A 25475-nucleotide genomic window follows, 5' to 3' on the forward strand; every position below is an offset into this window, starting at 1 on the left:
ACAAATGAAGGATCACACATGCATATGTATGGCTGAGTCCCTTTGCTGTTCACCTGAAACTACCACAATATTGTTATAATTGGCTATACCTCAACACAAAATGTTTTGGGTATTAAAAAAATTTAAATTAAAAAAAGGAGGATGACTAACTTTTGTTAAAAGTGTTAATCGCTCAGTTGTGTCCGACTCTTTGCAATCCCATGAACTGTAGCCCACCAGGCTCCACTGTTCATGAAATTCTCCAGGCAAGAAAACAGGAGTTTGTTGCAATTACCTCCTCCACGTGATCTTCCCAAGCCAGGTATCGAACCTGGGTCTCCTGCATTGCAGAGAGATTCCTTACTGTCTGAGCCACCAGGGAAACCCACCAACCTTTTTTAATGGAATTTCATTTGATCTCTGAACACTTGAATCATTTTTGATTCCATGTTTCAAAGACCAGAATTCTCTGTGCTGACATTTACAGCCTTACATTTAGTCTAACAATGGGTATCTGGCTTGCTACAGATGACAATGCAATGGCGGTACAGATTCACTACCAAATCTTTGCTCTCCGTAGATGACCTGGGTTCTATCCAATGCAACAGAAAGGTTGAGAAAACACACTGCTCTCCACTTCATCTACTTTGTCCAATTGTTCTCTAGGTCACAGGTCAGGATTTTCAACTAACTTAAATCTCAACTAAATCCCAGGCAGTGGTCTGTCAATGAAAAATTAATTTAACACCCCAAAGCACAGCTAAGCTCCTTCAGTCAGAATACATCCTGCCTTGAGAAGGATCCAATTTCCTGGGTAGTTTCCAAAAATCATTCGAAATCCTATAAATTAAAAAATAATAAAGATTTCTGACACTTTCTGAAACTATAATAAAAAGGTTTTCTTTAATATATTTCCTGAAAACAATACCATTGGAAAAACACTGGAGGTACAGGGAGATCAGAATACAGTAAGGTTGGGTTTCACGTGCAGTTCAAAGGACAACTCTTTATGACTGTCACAATTTTTGTTCTATGACATGAAAATCGGTGATATTGAAAGCAAAAAGGAGGAATTCTGCATGTAGTTTTTACGTAGAATGCCACCTATCAATTTGGTGTTAGGCACTCAGGGCTGGAATTGAAATCTGAAAATCCTGGATCAAGTTTTGGCTACGCAAGCCTCTACAACTTAACCCTTGATCTTTGACTCAGCTTCTTTTATGGAAAGAATGAGATAACACTAACCCTTCTACCAACTACATTCAGATATTAAAAGGATAACAGTGATAACCTATTTGAAAGTACCTTGTAAGCTGTACCATTACTAACACAGGCAGGAAGCCCCACATACCCTCAGAAACTGGCATAAGAGAAGTCATACTGCTCTGAACAGCCTGGACCTCCACAATCTAGGAGCCAGTCTTACTGGTTTTGAAAAGCCATTCTTCTCAAAGAAGTAAAAAAGCATTTTTATATTTAAATTCTGTACAATTACTAAATTTTATATATCCAGAGATAAACTAATCAACTTCAAACTAATGTTGTGTGAAAAGAACCTCTGGGTAAATCTCATACTGGCTCTGTCCCATCAGGTACACTGGTCACATCATGTATGAGAGATGTCTCAGAAATGCCTACCTCTAGAATTCTACCATGCAAAACAATTCATAATAGGGGCCTGGTGTATTAACGAAAACAATCATTTTTTGTTTTCAAAAAAAATTTAAGGAGGGCGGGGATGGGGGGGAAGAATCGAGGAAGGGAAGAAGGGAAGGGTCATCAGGAGTGTGCAAATGTCACTAATACAAGGTGGCCTGAATGTGGATCCTGCCCCTGTGACTTCTCATCTATGTAAAATTGATCAAATAACATAATGTTTCTTAAACCTGAACATCTTCCTCTATAAGATGGATATGATGATAGCATCTACTTCACTGAGGTACTGGGAAAAGTATATATTATAAAACTCATCTTAGCATAACATCTGGTGCATTGTAAGGACTGAATAAATATTACTGACAATAGTAATAACTACTAAGTTATTACCTGATACAGGATGCTTGGGGCTGGTGCATGGGGATGATCCAGAGAGATGATATGGGGTGGGAGGTGGGAGGGGGATTCAGGATTGGGAGCATGTATACACCCGTGGTGGATTCATGTCAATGTATGGCAAAACCAATACAGTATTGTAAAGTAAAATAAAGTAAAAATAAAAAATAAATAAAATAAATAAATAAATAAATAAGCCTCTAGACTGATGGGTCAAAGGAATATCCAGGACTAAAATATCTTAATTTCTAAAGAATAACTGAGAAATATCTCATGACACTCTGGATACTGCTGCTACTGCTAAGTTGCTTCAGTCATGTCTGACTCTGTGCGACCCCATAGACGGCAGCCCACCAGGCTCCCCAGTCCCTGGGATCCTCCAGGCAAGAACACTGGAGTGGGTTGCCATTTCCTTCCCCAATGCATGAAAGTGAAAAGTGAAAGTGAAGTCGCTCAGTCGTGTCCCACTCTTAGCAACCCCATGGACTGTAGCCTACTAGGCTCCTCTGTCCATGGGATTTTCCAGGCAAGAGTACTGGAGTGGGTTGCCATTGCCTTGACACTCTGGATAGACAAAATGATGACATAAGTATACATATACCAAACAAAATGACAGGTACAAAGCAGACCCTCAGTAATTACTGGTTGAACAGACTGGCAACAGGTTGAGAAAAAAACCAAAGTGTTTACAATCCATTAGCAAACCTTTGAAGCAGGCTAGACTAGAAATCTTCATTTTTCACTCTTGACTGAAGACACTAATGTCATCTATATTTATGTGCATATGAAGCAAAACTGAGAGGAACAATTACTGCAATGAAAGAATACAATTCAATAATATGACATGATAGAAGAATGGATCAAAATTTAGACTTAAATATGGAAAGGTAAAATACTACAATTACAGTTAAATTATTTTCTAACCATTATATACAATCTTGGTTTATATGCAATTCATAAAAAAGTATTGGTACCAGGGTTTTCTTGGTCACAGGAAAATTAAACTCATCATTGAAAATGCTTAAGGAGACTATATGGATCACCTATCAGATATTTTTCAGAGACAGATCCTACTTTAGGTAAAAAAAAAAACCAAAAAACAAAAAACTGTTATGTGAACCATCTGTTCAATTCAGCAAGTATTTATAGAGGGTCTACAAGACGCCAGGCAAAAGGCTGGGGTCTGGAAATGCTCTGACGTCTGAGGCAAACGTGGTTCCTGCTGCCCCCAGAGAACTTCCTGGATAGTGGAACAATGATACGTAAACAGACGGATGATGCAACTTGCTGAGCGAATGCCAGAGCACTGACCACAGAGCTGGGAGATAAGAGAAGCCTCGCTCAGCACAGTGCTCAAAGAGAGGCACTGGAAGCTAGCTTTGTACTCAGGCTTCCCTGGTGGCTAGGATGGCAAAGAATCCACCTGGCATGTGGGAGACCTGGGTTCGATTCTAGGGTCAGGAAGATCCCCTGGAGGAGGGCATGGCAACCCACTCCAGTATTCTTACCTGGAGAATCCCATGGAAAGAGGAACCTGGTGGGCTACAGTCCACGGGGTCGCAAAGTCTCGGACACGACTGAGTGACTAAGCACGAGGAGAAAAGAGATGCAGGAAGTCAAACGTCTTATGTAGAGACCTGATCCTCACTGGTCAGATAAGCATAAAAATGATGTACTCGAAAACGGAAAGGAGTTAAGTGTGACTAAAGGACAGCGTATACATGAGGAAAGGGCTGGTGACAGGGTGAGAAAGGTGGTTCTGCTATGCAGTACCCCAAGAGCCCCAGTAAAATCAATATTTGAAGAATGATGGGGATCTGTGGAATGGTTTAACGATGGAATAATCTGATTGGCCCTTTAAAACTATTAATTTTCTATAAAAAAGAGAACTTGATACATGATCAAAGCATGCTAAAATGCTTTGAGAAAGAAGAGGTGGTGAATAAATGATACTTGTATGAGTAGATACTCATTTGAAAAAAAATTAGAATTCTATCATGTATAGAAATAAGTCATGCTATATTAAAGACCCAAGTATGAGAAACAAAATGTTGAAGTAACTAGATGAAAATATATTCATGAAATAGGAGGAAAAAATTGATTAAGATGCACAATAATATGAAACTGGATTTAACTAAACTAAAACAAAATATTCTGTATCATGACACTACTAAAAAAAAAAGTTGGCTTAAAGCTCAACATTTAGAAAACTAAGATCATGGTATCTGGTCCCATCAGTTCATGGGAAATAGATTGGGAAACAGTGGAAACAAGTGTCAGACTTTATTTGTTTGGGCTCCAAAATCACTGCAGATGGTGATTGCAGCCATGAAATTAAAAGATGCTTACTCCTTGGAAGGAAAGTTATGACCAACCTAGACAGCATATTAAAAAGCAGTGACATTACTTTGCCAACAAAGGTCCATCTAGTCAAGGCTATGGTTTTTCCTGTGGTCATGTATGGATGTGAGGGTTGGACTGTGAAGAAAGCTGAGCGCCAAAGAATTGATACTTTTGAACCGTGGTGTTGGAGAAGACTCTTGTGAGTTCGTTGGACTGCAAGGAGATCCAGCCAGTCCATCCTAAAGGAGCTCAGTCCTGGGTGTTCTTTGGAAGGACTGATGCTGAGGCTGAAACTCCAATACTTTGGCCACCTGATGCAAAGAGTTGACTCACTGGAAAAGGCCCTGATGCTGGGAGGGATTGGGGGCAGGAGGAGAAGGGGACGACAGAGGATGAGATGGCTGGATGGCATCACTGACTCGATGGATGTGAATTTGAGTGAACTCTGGGAGTTGGTGATGGACAGGGAGGCCTGGCGTGCTGCAATTCATGGGGTCGCAAAAAGTCAGACACGACTGAGCAACTGAACTGAACTAAACTGAACTGGTGACAAGCCATAATTATTGAGAAAAGATCACAGCAGTGTCTACAATTATAAAATGATTAGTATTCATACTAACTATAAAGGACTCTTACAAATCAATAAAAAACATAATAGAAAAATATAGATAATTCACAAAGAAGAAACATGAATGGTCAGAAGCAAATGAAAAGATGTGCAACCTTACTTACAAGTAGTCAATCTAAAGCAAATCAATGCCATAATTAACTTCATTATACTGGCAGAAACTTTAAAATCTGAAAATACCAGCTGTTGATGAGAAAATGTGGAAATGGAGACACAGTACTGGTGGGTACAACCACTTTGGAGAAACAATTTGGCAGTATCTAGTGAAACTGATTATGTACCTGCTCTGCAGCCAAACAATCCCAATTGTGAATACATACAGCAGAGAACGCCTTCATATGGGCATAAGAATGTGTACTTCAGTGTGTTTTTTAATGATAGAAATTAAGAAGGTTTTCAATTTTCTTCAATGGAGAAAGGATAAATAAATTGTAATATATACATACAATGAAATAAAATTAAAATAAACTAGATCTACATTTACTGACATGGCATAATCAAAAATGTTGAATGAAACTAAGTTGCAGAGATATTCATACAATATATATTTTTACATAAATCACTAAAACAAAGTACAGTGCTATATATTGCAAAAGTATGAAAATATGAAAGGAAGGCTGCTCACCCACCTCAGGACAGTGCCTCCCTCACAGCAGGAAGAAAGGAGAGACAGAACAGGATGGAGAACAAAAGACCAAAGAAGGGAGCTACCATGAATGAACAACCTCCTGTTTCCTCAAAAGAAAAAATAAGTACTTCTCCACATGTTTGGAATTATTTCATGGTTAAAAGCATATTATTACATGTTGCAAAGTGGATGAACTTTGAAAACTTGCTAAGTGAAAGAAACCAGACACAGAGGTCATACATTATATGATTTCATTTATATGAAATATCTAAAGTAAGCTAAATGCATAGAGACAGGAAGCAAATTACTGGTTGCCAGGGGTTGGGGGAAGGCATGGGTTGGGGAATGACTTAATGGATACAGGGTTTCCATTTGGGGTGATGGAATTAAACAGAGGTAATTATTGCACAACACTGTAAATGTACCAAATGCCACTGAATTATATGCTTGAAAATGCTTAATTTTATGTTATATGAATTTTAGCTCAATTTAAAAAAATTGTTTTAAGCACATTACACTTTTAGGAATAGAATAAGACTAAAAATAGAATAATCAGTGAGGAGACTCTCAAAGTAATTATGAGATGATTTGGCCTGAACTATGACAATGGCAGAGAGTACATTTTAAAAAATGAATAAATTCAACAGTTGTTTTTCCAAGAGAAGTTTGTAACTAGCTGAATGAGGAGACAGAAGAATCCTGAGGACTCAAAAGAGAAGGAAGATTTCTGATCTTCTTCTAGTATAAGCAGAGATTTCCCTAGGAAGGGCAACCCAGGAGAAGAAGCAAATTTAACAGAAGTATTAATTTGGTTTGGAATATGCTAACTGTGCAATGCCTATGGTCTGCACAAATAAAGATATTTAGCACGCAGCCCAGGAAAATCGAGTTTAGACTTATGTATAGAGGCCACGGGAATAGATGAGATTGCCCCCAGCAATAAAATGAAAATAAAAAGCTAGTATAAAACCCTAAGCAATACCAACATCAAGATCCTCCAACAGAGACCTATAAGAGGTAGAAGCCAAGAAAATGTTTCACAAAGGAAAGGGTAGTCAAAAAAGCCCCAAACTGCTGAGGTATCAAAATAAGCACTGAAGTAGGTCTTCAGGAATATGGTGGTCTTTAGAGATTTTAGTGAGAGCAATTTCCTGCCATGCTGCAGGAAAGTCAAGTAGAAAAAAAAAAACACTTCAAATGTTTAACAACCCAATACCCTCAAGATTAATGATATAGGTACCAATAAAATCAGAGACATTTCAGCGAGAAAGAACTTTGGCTAGAAAAGAACCAAAAAGGAAAAGAGAGATGACAGCTGATCCTCTTGAGGATTACAAAAAGCCACTTTCCACAGGCCTGAAAACTACACTAGGGTTTCTCAAATTTTTCTACCAGAAAATTCTTTTCTATCAAGAATACAAAAGAAAGTCATTACACAGCACTTGCCTTCTCGGGCTAGGCAAGAACTCTAAGGTATACAATTTGTTCTTAAAAATCCGTGTAAATTGTACATTTGACTCATAAAAACAGGAGTGTTTATTCTAACATAAAAGTGTTTCCTCTCATTTTCAATTAAAATTATTCTTCCAGAAAGGTGTTCCATGTTTATCGTGCAACTTCCCATCTGGCCCTCCCACCATTCTCACACACATCATATGCATATACACACCAGATCCTCCCACTCTGAGAAACATGGAGGGCATGCTTCATTTCCTCTGGAAATTTCTGCAGAAGAATCTGCTGGAGCACAAGGCTGATGAACTACAACATGACCTATAAACATTTTCTCCTTTCCCTTTTCTTAAAACTATCTTCAACCTTCAAAGTATGTTTCATGAACTGAATGGCTACATCCATGTGGGAAGAACTTTAATTATATGACTTCCTCATCTTTCTTGACAGAAGAGTCCTAATTTATCAAGTATTCTTTACATGGAGGTTGATCCAATGCTTTCAAATCACTTTTCTCTAAACCTTTCCCATTTATTTCCCAAGGCATAGACATGGTTTGGTAAAGAAGTCCTTATGCCTTTGGGACAAAGACAGGTTCAGCCTAAATGAGGTCATTAAAACAAAACATCAAGTTCCCAGTGCCCTAAAATTCTAAGCCAACGACCTACAGAACGTTCCAGGTGATCTTAATTTCCCTAGCACAGCACAGTAAGAGTACTGTAATATAATGCAAAATGTCTCTAAAGAGAAACTAGATACTGGCCTGAGTCTTGCCAATACACAGTTAAATAATGCCAAAGTACCCCTTTCATCTGAATACTGGGCTTCATCACCCTTCCCAAGAATGAAAGTAATCTTCTACTCTGAATGTGGGTTGACTGAAAAGCTTTTACTGGACTTAGTCCCATAAAGCATACATGCTTTTTAACTGGCACACATGGGCTGGTAAGACTGAAAATGCTTACAACGAGACCAAAGAGACAAGAACGGCACTTATTCTGAGCAACAGTAATCCGGATTTTGAATGTGCTAATAGTGGTAAATCAATACTCAAAAGTTTATTCTGATGAGGATGTCTTTTAACATCTAACAATATCAGAACCTTACCAGTAATGAAACTAAATTTTATTTTTCTAAGTTTTCTTCCAAACTCTTTACCATTTATATTAAACTACCAGTACCTTCTCAAACATGCCCTCATTCCTTCTCTTAATAATACCTACTTCCTCTGCCCCTTTCCCATGCATTAATTCATTCATTTATTCTTTCATTCAGCAAAATTTACTGTTGTCGTTTAGTCGCTCAGTTGTGTCCAACTCTTGACCCCATGGACTGCAGCACGCCAGGCTTCCCTGTCCTCCACCATCTCCCGGAGCTTGCTCAAACTCACGTCCATTGAGTCGGTGATGCCATCCAAGCATCTCGTCCTCTGTCGTCCCCTTCTCCTCCTGCCTTCAAACCTTCCTAGCATCAGGGTGAGGGTCTATTAAATGCCAGACACTGCTCTATCTACTGGAAACTGAATAGCATATAAAACAAAGTCCCTGCCCTCACAGGGCTTATATGCTAGTGGAAAAAGGTACTGGGAGAATAAACAGATACATGTATGAACATATAATATGCCAGCTGACAGTAAGTGCTAGAGAATAATTAAGCTGAATAAGGGAGAAAAGAATGCAGAGGTGACAGAAAGCAACATCAATCTCTGAATTCCATCTGAGCTAAAATTCATTTTTAATGATCAATCATCCAATAAATCAATTAGGGTCTCTTATAATGTAACCAAAAATTGAATTGTAAACCACCCAACTATTTGCTACCCAATCAGATTAATTCATTGTCTCAATTTCTGGACAGCTTATCAAAAAAGCCAACACTCTTTCACTTAAATATACTTTGTTCAAAGTAAAACACTCAGAAAAATATGGGAGAAAAATCTTAAATTTATTACACCTTGGCCAAACCAACATGCCGATGAGGTTTTTGCATGACTTCTTTCCAATTTTTTTTTAATACAATGTTTTTGTTTTATAATGTACTTTATACTTTCATCAAAAGTTTAGGGATAGATACTGTTTACAGTAGGCAAGACATGGAAGCAACAGACAGATGAATGGATAAAGATACACACACACACACACACACACACATACACACACACACACACATACACAACGAGATATTACTCAGACATAAAAAAGAATGAAATAATGCCATGTGCAGCAACGTGGGTGGACCTGGAGATTATTATACTAAGTAAGCCAGATAGACAAAGACAAGTATTATATGATATCACTTATATGTGGAATCTAAACTATAATACAAACTGTGAGCTTTTTTACAAAACATAAACAGACTCAGACATAGAAACAAACTTACAGTTACCAAAAGGGAAATGGAATAGGAGAGGGATAAATTAGGAGTTTGCAATAAGCAGACACAAACTACTATATATAAAATAAACAACAAAAATCCTACTGTATAGCACAGGGAACTATATTCAATACTGTGTAATAAACCATATGGAAAAGAATATGAAAAAGAATATATATATATTATATATATAACTGAATCACTTTGCTGTATACCAGAAATTAACACAACACTGTAAATCAACCATAAATCAATTCTGAAAATTTTAATCCTTCTAAATTAAATAATAAAAAAGGTTTAGGACTGTAAATTTAGTGCATTTAATTTAAGAAAAATGTCAGCCATATAACTGGAAAAGTTAGTCCTCCCTCTCAAATCAATCAGACAAATCAGACTAATGTTCTATCAAATAAAGTCCACCTTTACTTTTCAATTCAAATGGAGGGATCAATACGCATTCTGAGAAAAAATATTTTAAAAACCAGTAAAAATTAATTATCAAACACATTTTCTAAAGAAATAGCTGAAAGCACTCAAAATTAAAATAATACAGAATTTAGAGTTCTGAGTAGTATGATGAAGTGCTAGGGAAGCCGTGGAATTCCTTTGATAATTGTGTGAATGTACATTCACACCTTGATTTTCAGCTTTTGGATGTAATTTTTAATAATTAAGTATAAAATTAGAAAGGGGTTCATTAATTATAGTATTCATCATGATAAAGTTTTCTTATGGTTTTAATGAGAGCAACCCGTATATACTTCTAGAAATTAGTCTAGTGTATTTTATTGATGATGTTGTCATTGTTTTGTCACCTAAGTTGTATCCAACTCTTTTGGACCTCATGGACTGTAGCCCACCAGGCTCTTCTGTCCGCAAGATTTCCCAGGCAAGAAGACTGGGGTGGGTTGCCATTTCCTTCTCCTGGGGATCTTCCCAACCCAAGGACTGAACCCAAATCTCCTGGATTATCAGGAGGATTCTTTACCACTGAGCCACCTTGGGAGCCCATTTGATTAATAGAAACTGGAAAATACTAATGTATGTTATGATTAAATAGGTTGGGAATTGACTGGAATGAATAGTTCATTATATAATTTGATAAAATACCACAATACTAAGATAGACACATAAAAGCTGAAAAAAAAATATGTATAAATTATATCCTTGAGATGCTGCGGCATACAATCCAAGACTGCCCTTTACAGGACTGAAGGACTAATTCTCCCAGCTGTTACAGCGTCAGCCACTAAGACCTGGCTAAGGGTTGGGGGTGGGGCGTGCAAAATATCAGACACGACTGAGTGACTGAGGACAAGGGTAAGTGGTAAAGAATCCACCTGCCAATGCAGGAGCTGAGAAGGTCCCCTGAAGAAGGAAATGGCAACCCACTCTAGTATTCTTGCCTGAGAAATCCCATGGACAGAGGAGCCTGTGGGCTACAGTCCAGCGGGCTGCAAGAGTCAGACATGACTGCGCGACTAAGCACACACATGCATACAAGTCTTCCCCACCTGTCACTGCTCTCAGCTGAGGAGAGTCACCATGTTCAAGCCCAGGTCCCTGCTGAGCAGCCTCTGTGCCCTAATTCTAAACAATGCTATAGGGCCTTTGCAGCTCTAGCTCCTATGAGATCAGCTGATGCTTCTGCTGTGGCTGCACTGCACCCCAGCTTGTTCTGTGCTCATCCCACAGACAGTGTTTTTTCAAGTGCCCTGAGCCCCAGCATACTTCCTGCAGGCAAACCTAGGCCCAAGTCGGCTCCCTGGGGAACTTCCCTCATCCACAGAACCCACTTAGTAATATATATAACATCAGGTGTTTGTAGGTGCATCTTCTTTCAGCTGTGGATATGTCTCAAGTGTTGAGAACAGCGGAAAATACATATAAATTACATTTAAATACATCACAAAAGGCCGTTTTCGGCATTCAGTATTTCCCACTGATGCGCTCACTATTTGCTTTGTTCTTAGGAAACTCTCCTTCAAAAGTCATATAATCTTTGACAACAGTCAGTAGAGGGAAGAACTAAGTCAGTAAATGTAAATTGAAAAACAGAAAAAGTGAAAATTGTCATTACTCCCATCATATATCTGAATTCAGAATGTTTCAACACCAGCCAAAATCGTTATTTCTAACCATGTTGCCCCTTAACAAAAATATAAGGCATAAAAAGACTAGAACCCCTTCTGATTTGTTGCACTCTGATTAATCATTAAAGGAAGCTTTCCCTGTGTGTGATGCCCTGGAGGTTTTCATGCCCCAGGGTAATGCACCAAGTGAGACAGTTACTGCGAACACAGGTAGCTGTTAGGAGGAAGTACACATGGAGGATGAGGATCTGGAAACTAGTTATCTTAAATCTCTGAGTTTGTAAATCTCTTGGAAAGGCTTTCTGTATATCCACAGGGTATATGTCTCCCCATTTCTACATCATAGCACTGGCCTAAATCATTCATCGATGACATTAATAGGTAATAATTTAAAACACTTGCTATAATAACATGCTTCCCAAGTAGTACTACTGGTAAAGAACCAGCTTGCCAACACAAGAGACATAAAAGACACGGGTTCGATCCCTCGGTCGTGAGGATTCCCTTGGAGGAGGAAATGGCACCCCACCCCAGGTTTCTTGCCTGGAGAATCCCACGGACGGAGGAGTCTAATAGGCTACAGTCCATACGGTCACAAAGATTCGGACACAACTGAAGTAACTTAGCACTCACACGCTGGTGGTTCAGATGGTAATGAATCTGCCTTCAATGCAGGAGACCTGGGTTCAATCCTTGGGAAAATCCCCTGGAGGAAAGCATGGCTACCCACTTCAATATGCTTGCCTGAAGAATCCCATGAACAGAGGAGCCTGGCAGGCTACAGTCCATGGGATCACAAAAAGTCAGACATGACTGAAGTGACAGCACGCATGCATGCACGCTATAATAACATCCACCCCTTGCTCTGAGAGACTCATTAAAAACCCAACTCATATTTACACTTATCTTTTTTTCTAAATGCATAGATTTTAAGCACACAATAAACTGGAAGTGTAACAGTCCACCATTTTCTTATCACTTATAATTCCATTAAATGAGAATAATGATTAAAATCAGAAATATATCCACTAATTTCATTACACATGATCAAACTTTCCTATGTGCATAATGAAAGAAAAAGATATATACTGCTAAAATCCCACAGGTCTACGAACCTAGGATATTAGTTTTCTGTAAATAGAATCTGTTAATAAAATTAGAAATATGTTTTAATGTTTTAAAATTTGATGAAGAGGAAAAAGATGACTGACAATGATTAGAATAAATATGCCAAATATAGTTTGTTTAATTGGTTTTAACTATTTATCTTCAATAATCCATTTATTCATTCTTTCCCTAAAAGAATCCAAGAACAATAAAACCACAGCATTTTATTTGGAGAGGAAAAAAAATAACTAGAGCAAATAAATAAATGAGACTATTCAGATTATGGTAACTATGACCAAGGAAATATACTAGGAAATGTAATAGAATGGGGAAAGAAAGTGTGGAGGGATACTTTAGGTTGACTTGTCAAAAAAGGCCTCCTTGATGAGATGATCTTACGCTAGGATCTACAGAGGAGTCAGCTTTGTAAATAACCAGGACAAAAAGGTTCCAGATGGAGAAAACAGCCAAGCCCAAGACTCTGAGGTAGAAAAAAAAAGCCCGCCAAGTTCACATTTAGGCAGGACTGTGCCTCTCCAGCGGTTAGAACATGAAGAGTAGAGTGCAGGTGAGGTTCAAGACATGGACAGAAAGCAAACTGCTTAGGAACCTATAGGCCAAGGCAGAATTTTAAATTTTCTCGTAAGCTATCAAAAAGTTTTCAACCAGGGAGTGACATAATGTGATTTACATTTTTAAAAGTTCATTTCTACCAAGTATATGGAAAATGGACCACAAGAGGCTAAAGCAGAAGCAAAAGGAGGCCATTTAAAATGTTCCTAGATGTCAGAAGACAGAGGCTCAAGTTGGGATGGTAGCAGCAGAGATGGAGAGAAGGTCATGGATTCAAGTTTATTGGGATGGAAGATGTAGCACTACTTGAAAGAAGGCCAGAAAGAGAACTCCTTGGTTTTTGACTTGAGTGATCAAACAGATGACTTGAGCAAGTGGAGTTTAGAAAAGGACATAGAAGTCATAAGCCCCTCAAACCCTTTAAGCCAAGCATGACCAAGTGCATACTGAACCCAGGTCAGTCTCCACTGTTGTCTTATAGCCTTATTTCTAAGTTTAAACACAATTTCACCACACAAACTGACCCCTTCTAGATATGATACCTTTCTGACTTTCTCTTATTTGGATCTAGACACACTGATGCACAATGTCAAGTTTAAAAGCCCCTTCTTGTCCCCATTATCTCTGTAAAGTTGGCTCCTGTGCACCTTGCCCCACAGCACCCAAATGTTTTCTTTGTCAAAGGAGGTGTGGTAACCACGTGAGAAGATCTAAGACTGAAAGGGAAATGCTTGGGCCAATGGGATCAAAAAAGCCTCCTAAGACACCTGTCTACTATGCAATCATTAGTATTAATATTCCAAGAGCTATTAGAATCACTTGCTCTAGGAACAGATAAAAATTGTAGCACTCAGGGGCCCCGAAAGTGGGCAATAGGCTAATATCACATCACTCAGCAGCAGGACCCTATTAAAAACTAGGTTTGTGGATTCCCAGTCCAGTACCTTTCAATTATATCATATGGCCCTACATCTTTCTATGGAAATGGTATTAAAAGCTGGTGCAGAGGATGGTGTATATCTACCATTTGGAGGCATGACTGTGGATTAAAAATCTTTGGCTCCCCTAATAACCTAATAATCATATCTAGCATTATATGTGCTCAGTCAAATCCAACTCTTTGCAACCCCATGGACTGTATGTAGCCTGTCAGTCACCTCTGTCCATGGAATTTTCCAGGCAAGAATACTGGAGCAGGTTGCCATTTCCTCCTCCAAAGGATCTTCCCAACACACGGACTGAAGAAGTCTCCTGAGTCTCCCTCACTGGCAGACGGATTCTTTACCACTGTACCACCTGGGAAACCCCATCTAACATTACAGCTATGGAAAAAATATAAGTGAATAAATAGCCAACTTATAAACGATCTTTCAGAATAGATAGAAACATCTGTAAAATACCAAGAGTTAAAAATGGTAATTGTGCTATTTGTGTTTATTTTCTCTGTAACTTTGAAAACCACTCAAAAAGAGGAACCAAAGGGAAGGACAAGAAATAAAAGATACTTTTCCTATGTCAGCTCTCCCATTAGACTTCTAAACTGATTCTGAAAGTTTCCCTTCTGCTCCCTTTCTTTGGCAAAGGGCTTGTGGCCATTTCCTAAGTTCTGCATTAAGCTAGCCCTTACCGAGAGTGCCGAAAGGACAGTTCCCAAGTCTGCTTATCCTTGTTCAGATACTTATACAATTGAGTTTATTACTATTCCATGTCAGCTGACATGTTTCAAAGTAACTCCATAAGACTGCAGAAAGCTTTTCTATATTAATTAAGATCCACATTTATATTGAACCATGAATGACTCCAATTTTCCTTCTCTTGAAAGAACTTAATATATGCCCCTAGGGAAAAACAAACTAGAAGCTGAGCTTTCAAAGAAGTAAAAAACAAAAGTCATGTTGCAGATAAAGGTTGGACTGCAAATGTAAACTAAAAATTAGGGGCAAACTTCAAACTGGAAATAAAACCTTGACAAGCAGATCTGCTAGGGGATTTAAGTTTTAAAATAGGAAGAGACAGCTGTTTTCTGTTACAGTCGAAGGTATCTAACATGAAGCAGGGAGGATCCTGAGTTGACAGTTCCTGTCCTCAGAAGCCAAGGGACCTCGGTAAGATGCAGGCTTAGAACAAAGAACAAGGAACAAGGACGATGACCATCACTGAAGGGTGTCATCAGCTGAAATCACTGTCAAGTAAACTCCCTTCGAGTGAATTAGTGACTTGAGGCAAAGGAGTTGCATCCTGTGAATTGTGCACAGTATGGCAGACAAATTAATCAGTGGGTTACCATATATCATTCATATAAGAATTTGTGTGTCCACTGTTTTTTGTTTGAGCTTTTTTCCCTAGGGCACTGGTTGTTCATTATTTCCTCCCCACCTCCACACATTATACCTACTGAACTTGCACTTCCTACTCACAGAATTTGTTCCATAACCTTTGCTGAGTGAGCAGCAGTCCAGGTCCCTTCTGTCACCTTGGCCACAGCTGACTGAATAAGAGCTGGACAAACTGGGCTAAGAGCTCTCTCCAAATATGGACTCCAATCAGTCACCACATGCTAAACCAGCAACAGGAAGAAATAGTTATTCCAATAAGGGTGGCCACTTGGGGCCACATGCAGTGACATGCTATCAAGGCGAGCAAGACCATAGAGAAATATCAGAGGATGATACGGACTTAGAAAAAGCAGCAGAGACTATGTGCTATGTTCATGGGAAAATAAAGAGGGAGAATGGAGAAAGTGGCTGCCTTGATTTTTGCTGGCTTTCTGATTTCCAATTCCAGTCTCTCATGAGATCAATGAACTTTTGGCCTTCGGGTACTATAATATAACCTTTCAAACTAGTTCACATGAGGCTCTATTCACCCCAAACAATCAATACCTGGATAAAATACCAACTAAAGTCCTTTTGTAATATTTCTACCTTTTCTCAACTAAATAAAATTGTCTGCAATCATGAAAGGTCAAATTGCTCCAGAGCCTGAAAGCAGCAGAGAATAAGAGTACCCCTAATTTTGTATATATGTTAAAGAAAAAAAGAAGTCAAATCCCATGCCCTTCACCAGGATATTGTTATTCAGTGGATTTTACAAGAAGCCCCAGTATCTATATTTTTAATAAGCATCCCTGCTGATTCTGAGGAAGGTGGTCCAGTGAGAAGTACTGTTCTAAAGCCTGCTTCAATACTGCTACAAAGATCTAGGCACTTTTGAATTTCTCCCAAGGAAAATCATATTCATCAAGTGTCAACATTCAAAAGTAGCACTCCGCTGCTGGAAACATGTATTTGTTTGGAACCCCAATAGGAGCAAGTATTGTTTCTGTATATTTTCTGCAAATATACAAAATTTGCATTTCATTTTACATAATATAGGATTTTGTAAAACAGCCTGGCGGGCCTAAACACAATGTGTAATGCTGTTTCTGTGAATTCAACAGCCAAAGACCTAATTTAAAGATTCTGAAGTATAACCAGTTTGTAATTTGAGGATTTCATGTATCATTCCAACTTAGAAAATTTGATTATGAAGGATATTAAGTGATACCAAGAAATTTTTCACATGTAGCTCAGCTGGTAAAGAATCCACCTGCAATGCAGGAGACCCTGGTTCGATTCCTGGGTCGGGAAGATCCCTGGAGAAGGGATAGGCTACCCACTCCAGTATTCTTGGACTTCCCTAGTGCCTCAACTGGTAAAGAATCTGCCTGCAGTGTGGGAGACCTGGGTTCGATCCCTGGGTTGGGAAGACCCCCTGGAGAAGGGAACAGCTACCTACTCCAGTATTCTGGCCTGGAGAATTTCATGGACTATATAGTCCATGGGGTCACAAAGAGACACGACTGAACGATTTTCACTTTTCAAGGAATTTTTATTTTTGTTAGGGAATAATGGCCTGTTGGTTAAATAAGAAAATGTAGTTTTCAGCAGTGCATACAAAACTAGGTAGGGATGCAATGACAGGATGTCCAGAATTTACTTTTTTTTTAAAGTAATTTATTGTGCTTCAACAAACACAATAAAAATTTCAAAAAGGAATAGATGAAATAAATGAGACAAAATCTTGATAACTGTGAAATCTGGAAAATGAGAATGGGGAGTAGAGTTCTTTGCTTTCTTCTTCTATGTATATTGGAGAAATGAGTATGTAAATTTGGATGATGCAGGAGCCACATAAGAACCACACATACAGGTTTAGCACTGCATAAATTAAAATCACTACTGACATCATGAAGGAATGATATCAGAGACCCTTTCATCAGGGACAGAGATGAACTTATTGTTTGATAGTCCTGGACATATAAGAAGAAAACAAAAACCAAAGGCAGAGCATATGGAAAAGAATTTCTTTAATTATTTGGAAGATAGTTTTTATTTTACTGAGATATACAAAAAGGTTTAATTCAATATAAATAGACCAGAAATAGTGTGGTGAGGGACAAACACATACAGAAATGACACTTTTCGATTTCCCTTTATCTAAACTGTGGAAGCATGGACAGATCACTTCTGAGATTTGTACTTTAACAAAAAAATATCTTACAATGTGGATGACAGACACACTTCCTGGCCTCAGTGCGCCTATGGACTGTAAACTACACACGAAATCCATTTATTAATAACACTGATAAAACTTACTTGATGTAGACCAATGATTTGATAGATTTTTCATATCAGTTTTAGGGAGAAGACAGAGAAGAAAGCTAGAGGGGGGAGAAAACACAAAAAGACTGCTATAGTCGAGGAAGGAAAAAGAAAAAGGAATCCAGATCCTTAGGTGGAGATCATCAAACAGCATTTGCTGCCTCATCTTTTATATTATGGGGAGAGTTATAACTAACAACAACAAGTAATAAATACAGGTTTATTACTTTGCTATTCTTACAGTTCTCAGTTTCTGCGGATATTGTACCTTCCTTAAAAGGGGGCTGTCTATGCTTCAGGAAATCCAATTTTCAGGTTCTAGCTGTGATAACATCAGCCACATAACATTTCTTTGCCTCAACTTATTCATCTGTAGAAGACTGTTTCACCAGCTTATGTCAAAGATCTCTTCCAGCTTGAAACTTCCTTGACACTTTCTCACAAGTGATTTTTTATCTTTAAAATCTTCAGTGGCTTTATTTTGAACTAGTTATCCTACACAGTCCTGGAAAGCAATGAGCCAGAGCAACTACATAAACTGAGTCCAAGTACAAAAATAACCTGGGGGGAGGCAAACTCGAGAAAAGAACTGATTCTTTTGCAAAGGCTAAAGATATTCTTTCCCTTTCTTCAAATAATAAGTGCTCAGGTATGATTTCCTGGTAAATTTTAATCAGAAATAGAAAAACGATACCTAAATTCATAAGTTACTTTTCACATAAAATTTAAATTGCAAGTAACTTTTCTGGATCATGTATATGGAGGGCACACTTTAAATCTGCTTTACTGGCAAACACAAAGAAATATGCTGAAGAAATATACCCAGCTAGTATTATTTTTAAAAAGGTGAGGGGAGAATAAAGAATCCAGATTTTATCCCAATCTAGTTCTTATTTTAAAATAAAAATATTGAAAGCATATAGTAATGTATACTTTGAGACATTTTATTTGCACAAAGAGATAAAGCATATTCTATTTGTGGCATCAATTCATTTTACCACTCATGCATTATGTAGACATTGCAAATTGTAAAAAACAAAAAAAGTATCTATGGCCTGTAAAATGGTTTTTGACTGTGGTTTTGAAAGGCCACGTGAGATTTAACATTGCCAGTCTGGATTCTTTCAAACTTTCTGGTCATTTATTTCTAAGTAACAAGTGCAATTCTTCACTTTTTCTATGGGGGGAAAAGAATTGCTAAAATGACTGGAATGGTTAAACAAAACAAATCAAAGAGAGACTATAAAGAAATGAGACATCGTTTCCTATAATGTTTCAGCCATAAATAATAGTCAATAGGAACCTAGTACATCGTCTCAACCAAAGGTCAGAGATAATTGGGCCTGAAATATCATCTTGTAAAGGGTTAATCTGTGTCACAAAGACACTGAGCTTGGGGGAGTTACTGACATAGAGTCCACCTGTCCCCAAAACCTCCCTCATTCCAAAGAACTAAGCATATAGAAAGGAATAAAAACAAAGGTTCAGTTCTAAAAGCAAAGTCTAGGTGCAGAAAAGAGAACAAAAAGAATGCAAGAGATTTCCCTGGCAGTCCGTGTGTTAAGTCACTTCAGTCGTGTCCAACTCTTTGCGACCCAGTGGACAGTAGCCCACCAGGCTCCTCTGTCCATGGGGTTCTCCAGGCAAGAATATTGGAGTGAGCTGCCATGCCCTCCTCCAGGGGATCTTCCCAACCCAGGGACCGAACCCGCATCTCTTTCGGCTCCTGCATTGGCAGGCAGGTTCTTTACCACTAGTGCCACCTGGAAGCCCTGCCCTAGTGGTCCAGTAATTAAGATCCACTTTGCAATGCAGGTTATGTATGTTTGATCCCTGGTCAGGGAACTAAGATCCCATAACTAGAGAGCCCACAAGCCACAACTTCTGGGCCTGAGCACTCTAAAGCCCATGTCCCACAACAAGAGAGGCCCCCACACCTCAAGGAGACGTCCCTCTGGTGCAACAAGAGAAGCCCCTGTGTGCTGCCACTAGAGAAAACCCGTGCTCCTCAACAAAGATCCCACAGGCTGCAACGAAGACCCGGCACAGCCAAAACAAATTAATGCACAAAGGAGCCTTCTTGCCCAGCTCTAGCACAACCTTCTCTTCACAGAAGTCCCAACCCTTGCACCAAGGAAGAGATGAGCAGGGAGGGCACCTCTCCCTCCGATGGAAGTACCCTTGGGACTGGTCCCTAGGATTCAGGCCAGAACTCTGCTCGGGCCACAGCACAGCTGTCTGTGTGGGTGCAGGGCTCTCGCTGAAGGTCACTGTGGGACAGGACATGAAGGCCCAAGTAGGGAACTGGTCAGAGTAAAGCACAGCATAGCACCCTTCTTCCACTTTGCCAATCTGCTGAACCAGATCTGAATAAACACTGTCATTCAGAATCAGATGTCCTACTCTAGAGGGTGATTACCCACACTTGGGCCACACTCTGACTTGACCTTGACACGTAAACCCACTCTCTTTCTCTTTTTTCTTCCTCTATTAACCTAATCAGTTCAGTTCAGTTCAGTCACTCAGTCGTGTCCAACTCTTTGCGACCCCATGAATTGCAGCACGCCAGGCCTCCCTGTCCATCACCAACTCCAGGAGTTCACTCAGATTCACGTCCATCGAGTCAGTGATGCCATCCAGCCATCTCATCCTCTGTCGTCCCCTTCTCCTCCTGCCCCCAATCCCTCCCAGCATCAGAGTCTTTTCCAATGAGTCAACTCTTCGCATGAGGTGGCCAAAGGACTGGAGTTTCAGCTTTAGCATCTTTCCTTCCAAAGAAATCCCCAGGCTGATCTCCTTCAGGATGGACTGGTTGGATGTCCTTGCAGTCCAAGGGACTCTCAAGAGTCTTCTCCAACACCACAGTTCAAAAGCATCAATTTTTCGGCGCTCAGCTTTCTTCGCAGTCCAACTCTCACATCCATACATGACCACAGGAAAAATCATAGCCTTGACTAGATGGACCGTAGTCAGCAGAGTAATGTCTCTGCTTTTGAATATGCTATCTAGGTTGGTCATAACTTTCCTTCCAAGGAGTAAGCATCTTTTAATTTCGTGGCTGCAATCACCATCTGCAGTGATTTTGGAGCCCAAAAAAATAAAGTCTGACACTGTTTCCACTGTTTCCCCATCTATTTCCCATGAAGTGATGGGACCGGATGCCATGATCTTCGTTTTCTGAATGTTGAGCTTTAAGCCACCTTTTTCACTCCCCACTTTCACTTTCATCAAGAGGCTTTTGAGTTCCTCTTCACTTTCTGCCATAAGGGTGGTGTCATCTGCATATCTGACGTTATCAATATTTCTCCCAGCAATCTTGATTCCAGCTTGTGTTTCTTCCAGTCCAGTGTTTCTCATGATGTAATCATAAGATGTTTATTCTCTCTTTATTCAAAAGAAACCCTGCCCCTTCAGCTCATCTGGTGGACACAGGCTTTCTCCCAGTGCTCATTCACAAATTTAAAGCCGGAGTAAACCCAGGCCTTTCTCTGTCTTCTTCCCTTCCTCTGTTCAGCTCCTAATGCTTAACCTAGCCCTACCTTTTGATAAATACCCTTTTTAATTTAATTATTTTTTTCTTTTACTTTGTGGCTGTACTACACAGTATGTGGGATCTTAGTTCCCCAGTCAGAGAGAACTCATGTCCTGCATTGGAAAAATGGAGTTTTAACCACTGGACCACCAGGGAAGTCCCAATAAACACCCTTTGGAGGCATTTTTGCTTAGCTCTGTGCCTCAGAGCCTAGTATGATGCAAGAAACATAGCAGGCCATTCATAAATAGGGAAATGATGTATTAAATTCCCCAAAGGACCATTATGCCATCATCAGACATTTCCTTTCCCCATCCTGGATCACAGGGTAGTTCAAAATCAATTTTTCCATCACCATGTTGCACAAACAAATCTATCATCCATATTCCCATCTTACATCTCAACCCCAACACACATTACTGAAACCATCACAGATAGTAAAAGTGCAGAAAAAAGGAAAGAGAACAATAGCTGGGGGAAAATAACCAACCGTCTTCTCTCTTGTCATTAACCCTCTCCTTATGGCAAGCATCTGACTGTTTAAATTTGTTGCTTCTACCCTTGGAAGAAAAGCTATGACAAACCTAGATAGCATATTAAAAAGCAGAGACATCATTTTGCTGACACAGGTCTGTATAGTCAAAGCTATGATTTTTCCAGTAATCATGTCAGGATGTGAGAGTTGGACCATAAAGAAGGCTAGACGCCGAAGAATTGATATTTTCAAACTGTGGTGCTGGAGAAGACTCTTGAGAGTCCCTTGAACGGCAAGGAGATCAAACTAGTCGATCCTAAAGGAAATCAACCGTGAATATTCATTGGAAGGACTGATGCTGAAGCTGAAGCTCCAATACTTATCTGATGCAAAGAATAGACTCACTGGAAAAGACCCTGATGCTGGGAAAGATTGAAGGCAAAAGTAGGGGGCAGCAGAGGATGAGATGGTTGGATGGCATCACCAATTCAATGGACATGTATGTGTATATATGTGAAAGTCACTCAGTTGTGTCCGAGTCTTTGCAACCCCATGAACTATACAGTCCATGGAATTCTCCAGGCCAGAATACTGGAGTGGCTAGCCGTTCACTTCTCCAGGGGACCTTCCCAACCCAGGGATCGAATCCAGGTCTCACACATTGCAGGCTGATTCTTTACCAGCTGAGCCACAGGGAAGCCAAAGAATACTGGAGTGGGTAGCCTACCCCTTCTCCAGGGGATCTTCCCAACCCAGGAACTGAACTGGAGTCTCTTGCACTGCAGGTGGATTCTTTACCAACTGAGCTACTAGGGAAGCCCCCAGTGGTCATGGGTTTGAGCAAATTCTGGGAAATAGTAAAAGACAGGGTAGCCTGGTGTGCTGTTTGTAGTACATGGGGTCACAAAGAGTTGGACACGACTTAGCGACTACAAACAACAACCTGTGCAAGAACAAGGTACATTAGTGAAGCTTCTCTTTGTTTGCTGATTCAAGACTGGAATGAAGTATATTCAGAAGAGATGGGATTAACCTAGGAAACACTTTTTTTTTTTAAATAATTGTGATGCATCTCCCCACAGCTGCTTGGTTCTTGAAGTTTAATTTGCTCAAGTCAACTCCATACTAGAAACTTGAAAGAAAATCATAAAAATTAAGTCCATAAGCTAATCATCACTTACAAGTCATCTGCCTTCTGCAGTCATAAACTTCCAAACTGAGGAATTTGCTGAAATGAAAGAAAACCTGTGGAGTCCAAAACTCCATTTACCTTTCACCACAGATTCACCATTATCAATTTCCTTTAGTAAATAAGTTTGGCTTGGGTTGAAAATATGAAAGATTAAAGAAGGTATTAAAAGAACTGGTCAATTCCCTTCAACTCTAAATCACTACCAGCTCTTCCAATTTCTGAGTTAAAATTGATCAGTTGTTATCATATATAACCCTCCACTTACAATGTGAATCATAGCTCCTAGGCTCTGTACTTCACATATATTCTTTCGTTTAATCCATTCCAAAAGCTTGATGGGTATGTTTTAATGTACCCATTATACAGGTGTGAAAAGTGAGACCCTAAAGGAAACTAATGGCAAAGAACTATGTCAGTTAATAGAGCTATTTAAAATAGGCCATGCTAATCTTTTGCTAATATTGTAAGTTACTATCTTAAAGATTATATGGATATAGAACTTCTAAGATTTTTTAATTAGAACATTTAAAAATGCATACCTGTTTTTTCCTTGAATTTGCTTTGGGAAACAGGCCTGCTGACAACACAGATGTAAATGGAGAGCAGCATAGCTCAGGAAAAGGGTTTGGAATAGATGGCATTTCCAGAACATCAAGATTTTTCTTTTTTCTCCTACACCGAGAGAACATAGGATGTAATTTACATAAAACAGAATGTAAAATATAATTGCTGTCAGGATTTAAAAGTTAAGGCCAGAATGCCCCACTCTGTGACAATACTAATGTAAAGTATACAGGAAAGGTCTGTGGTGTACTTTCTGTGGGTCAGAATAAAACATGTCAATTGATATAAATCAATCTCCTTTTGCATTCTTTTCTTTCTTTCTTTTCTTTTGGCCTTTAAAAAGAAAATCACCAGGCCTGGAAGCCCCATTTCCAGCACTTCTGATAATTTTCCTGAAACTGACATACAGACTACAGAATTATTGAAGTAAAAATCATCCTGAGGAGTTAGACATTGTTTTGCATCCACTAAATTGACAGTCTATAAACATTTAGTGAACTCATCGCTATTCTATTCTACTAATCACTTTTGAAAGTTATGGTTTATTAATTATAGCTGTGGTTCATCTCACTTCAAATTTCATTCACAATGTGGCCCACACACTGTTGATTTTTCAAGTGCTTATAGATACTAAACTGCAAGGCAGTGTTTTTGAGGAGGTAAGTGAATACAACTTGCTAGTATTAATGTACTTTGGTCCACTGCAGAGTAATTTTAACTTCAGTGAAGTTGAAGCACTTTGAAAATCTGAAGGAAAAAAAAAAAAGACATCATTTAAATGTATGAATATAAAGGACTATAGATTTTTGTATTGTTGCAGCCTTTTTCTTTCCTAAAGTATGTGTGAAATTGTGAATTCTACAGGCACTTAGGGCTGAATGCTATGGAGATTGGGAAACACTTTAAAGCCTTTATTCCTTCCTGCTGAACAGCTAGACTGCTCAAATGTCAATCCGTACTTTGCCTCTCCAGGGTCGCTCTTAAGACTCCATGTGGGAGGCGAGCTGATTTATTCTGATTTTTTATAATATATAAAAGGGATATTTTTTTTTTTTTTTAACGCAGTAAAGAAGGAAGGAGGGTGGTCAGCCTGGAGCTTGGCCTCCTAGTTCACATCGATGGGCAGAGGCGAGAGCGACCCGGAGCTCTCAATGAATCGGTGATGCTATTTATAAGGCGCTGGGAGATCGCGATGTCCTGCCCATCCGGTAGGTTCTGCCAGCTCAAAGGGAATCGTCTTCTGAGACTTTCTCAAACTCGGCCCAGATCTGGGCACATGGCTCACCCCCTAGGACCGCCTCCTCACCCCTCGCCGGCTGCCAACCCAGGACACTCCCCCGCGCCCTCCGAGGGCTGCCTACCTGTCTGCCGCACAGCCGCGGGTCGCGTCCGGAGGGGGCAGGAGCGCCCGCGCGTCCAGCCAAGGGGCCGGCGCCAGGTCGCGGGCGTCGCCCCTCCCCTGGGCAGCGCCGCACACCTGGGCGGCCAGCGGCGAGTCCCGGGCAGCCGCCCGACCCGCGGCGCTCTGCCCATCTTGCAGGGAAGTGGTCATTGTCGCCGGCCGGGGGACTCGGGCGTCATGGGAGACCCGGCGCGGGGGTAGAAGGAGAGCCGGCGGCGGGAGGCGAGGTGCCGGTTCGGCAGCCCGAGCGCGCTGCAGGTGCGGTGGCCTCGCCGCCTGCGCTCTGGACCCGGGCGGCTCAGACGCTCGGCCGAGCGGTAGGCGAGGCGGCGGGGGAGGGGAGGGGGCGGAGGAGGAGGGTGGGGAGAGGGGAGGAGCGGCGGGTGGGTGGGGGCCGCGGGCGGCGGGGCGAGGCGCGGAGGGGGCGGGGAGGGCGCCG

At 40.1% G+C, this 25475-nt stretch overlaps 1 protein-coding gene across 1 annotated transcript in view; it reads right to left on the bottom strand.

Moving 5' to 3' along the window:
* GRB14 (growth factor receptor bound protein 14) overlaps window positions 1–25201 on the bottom strand; it is a 125853-nt gene extending 100652 nt beyond the window's left edge. The window contains exons 1-2 of the mRNA XM_040229247.1: window positions 24996–25201; window positions 23610–23742 (exon numbers count right to left, since the gene is read on the bottom strand). Coding sequence (XP_040085181.1) covers window positions 23610–23742; window positions 24996–25186 — 324 coding nt within the window. The 5' untranslated portion in view covers window positions 25187–25201. The remainder of the gene's footprint in view (window positions 1–23609; window positions 23743–24995) is intronic.
* Window positions 25202–25475: the final 274 nt, after the last annotated feature.

This window comes from Oryx dammah, unplaced genomic scaffold, assembly GCF_014754425.2.
Source record: "Oryx dammah isolate SB20612 unplaced genomic scaffold, SCBI_Odam_1.1 HiC_scaffold_27, whole genome shotgun sequence".
Lineage (NCBI taxonomy): Eukaryota > Metazoa > Chordata > Mammalia > Artiodactyla > Bovidae > Oryx > Oryx dammah.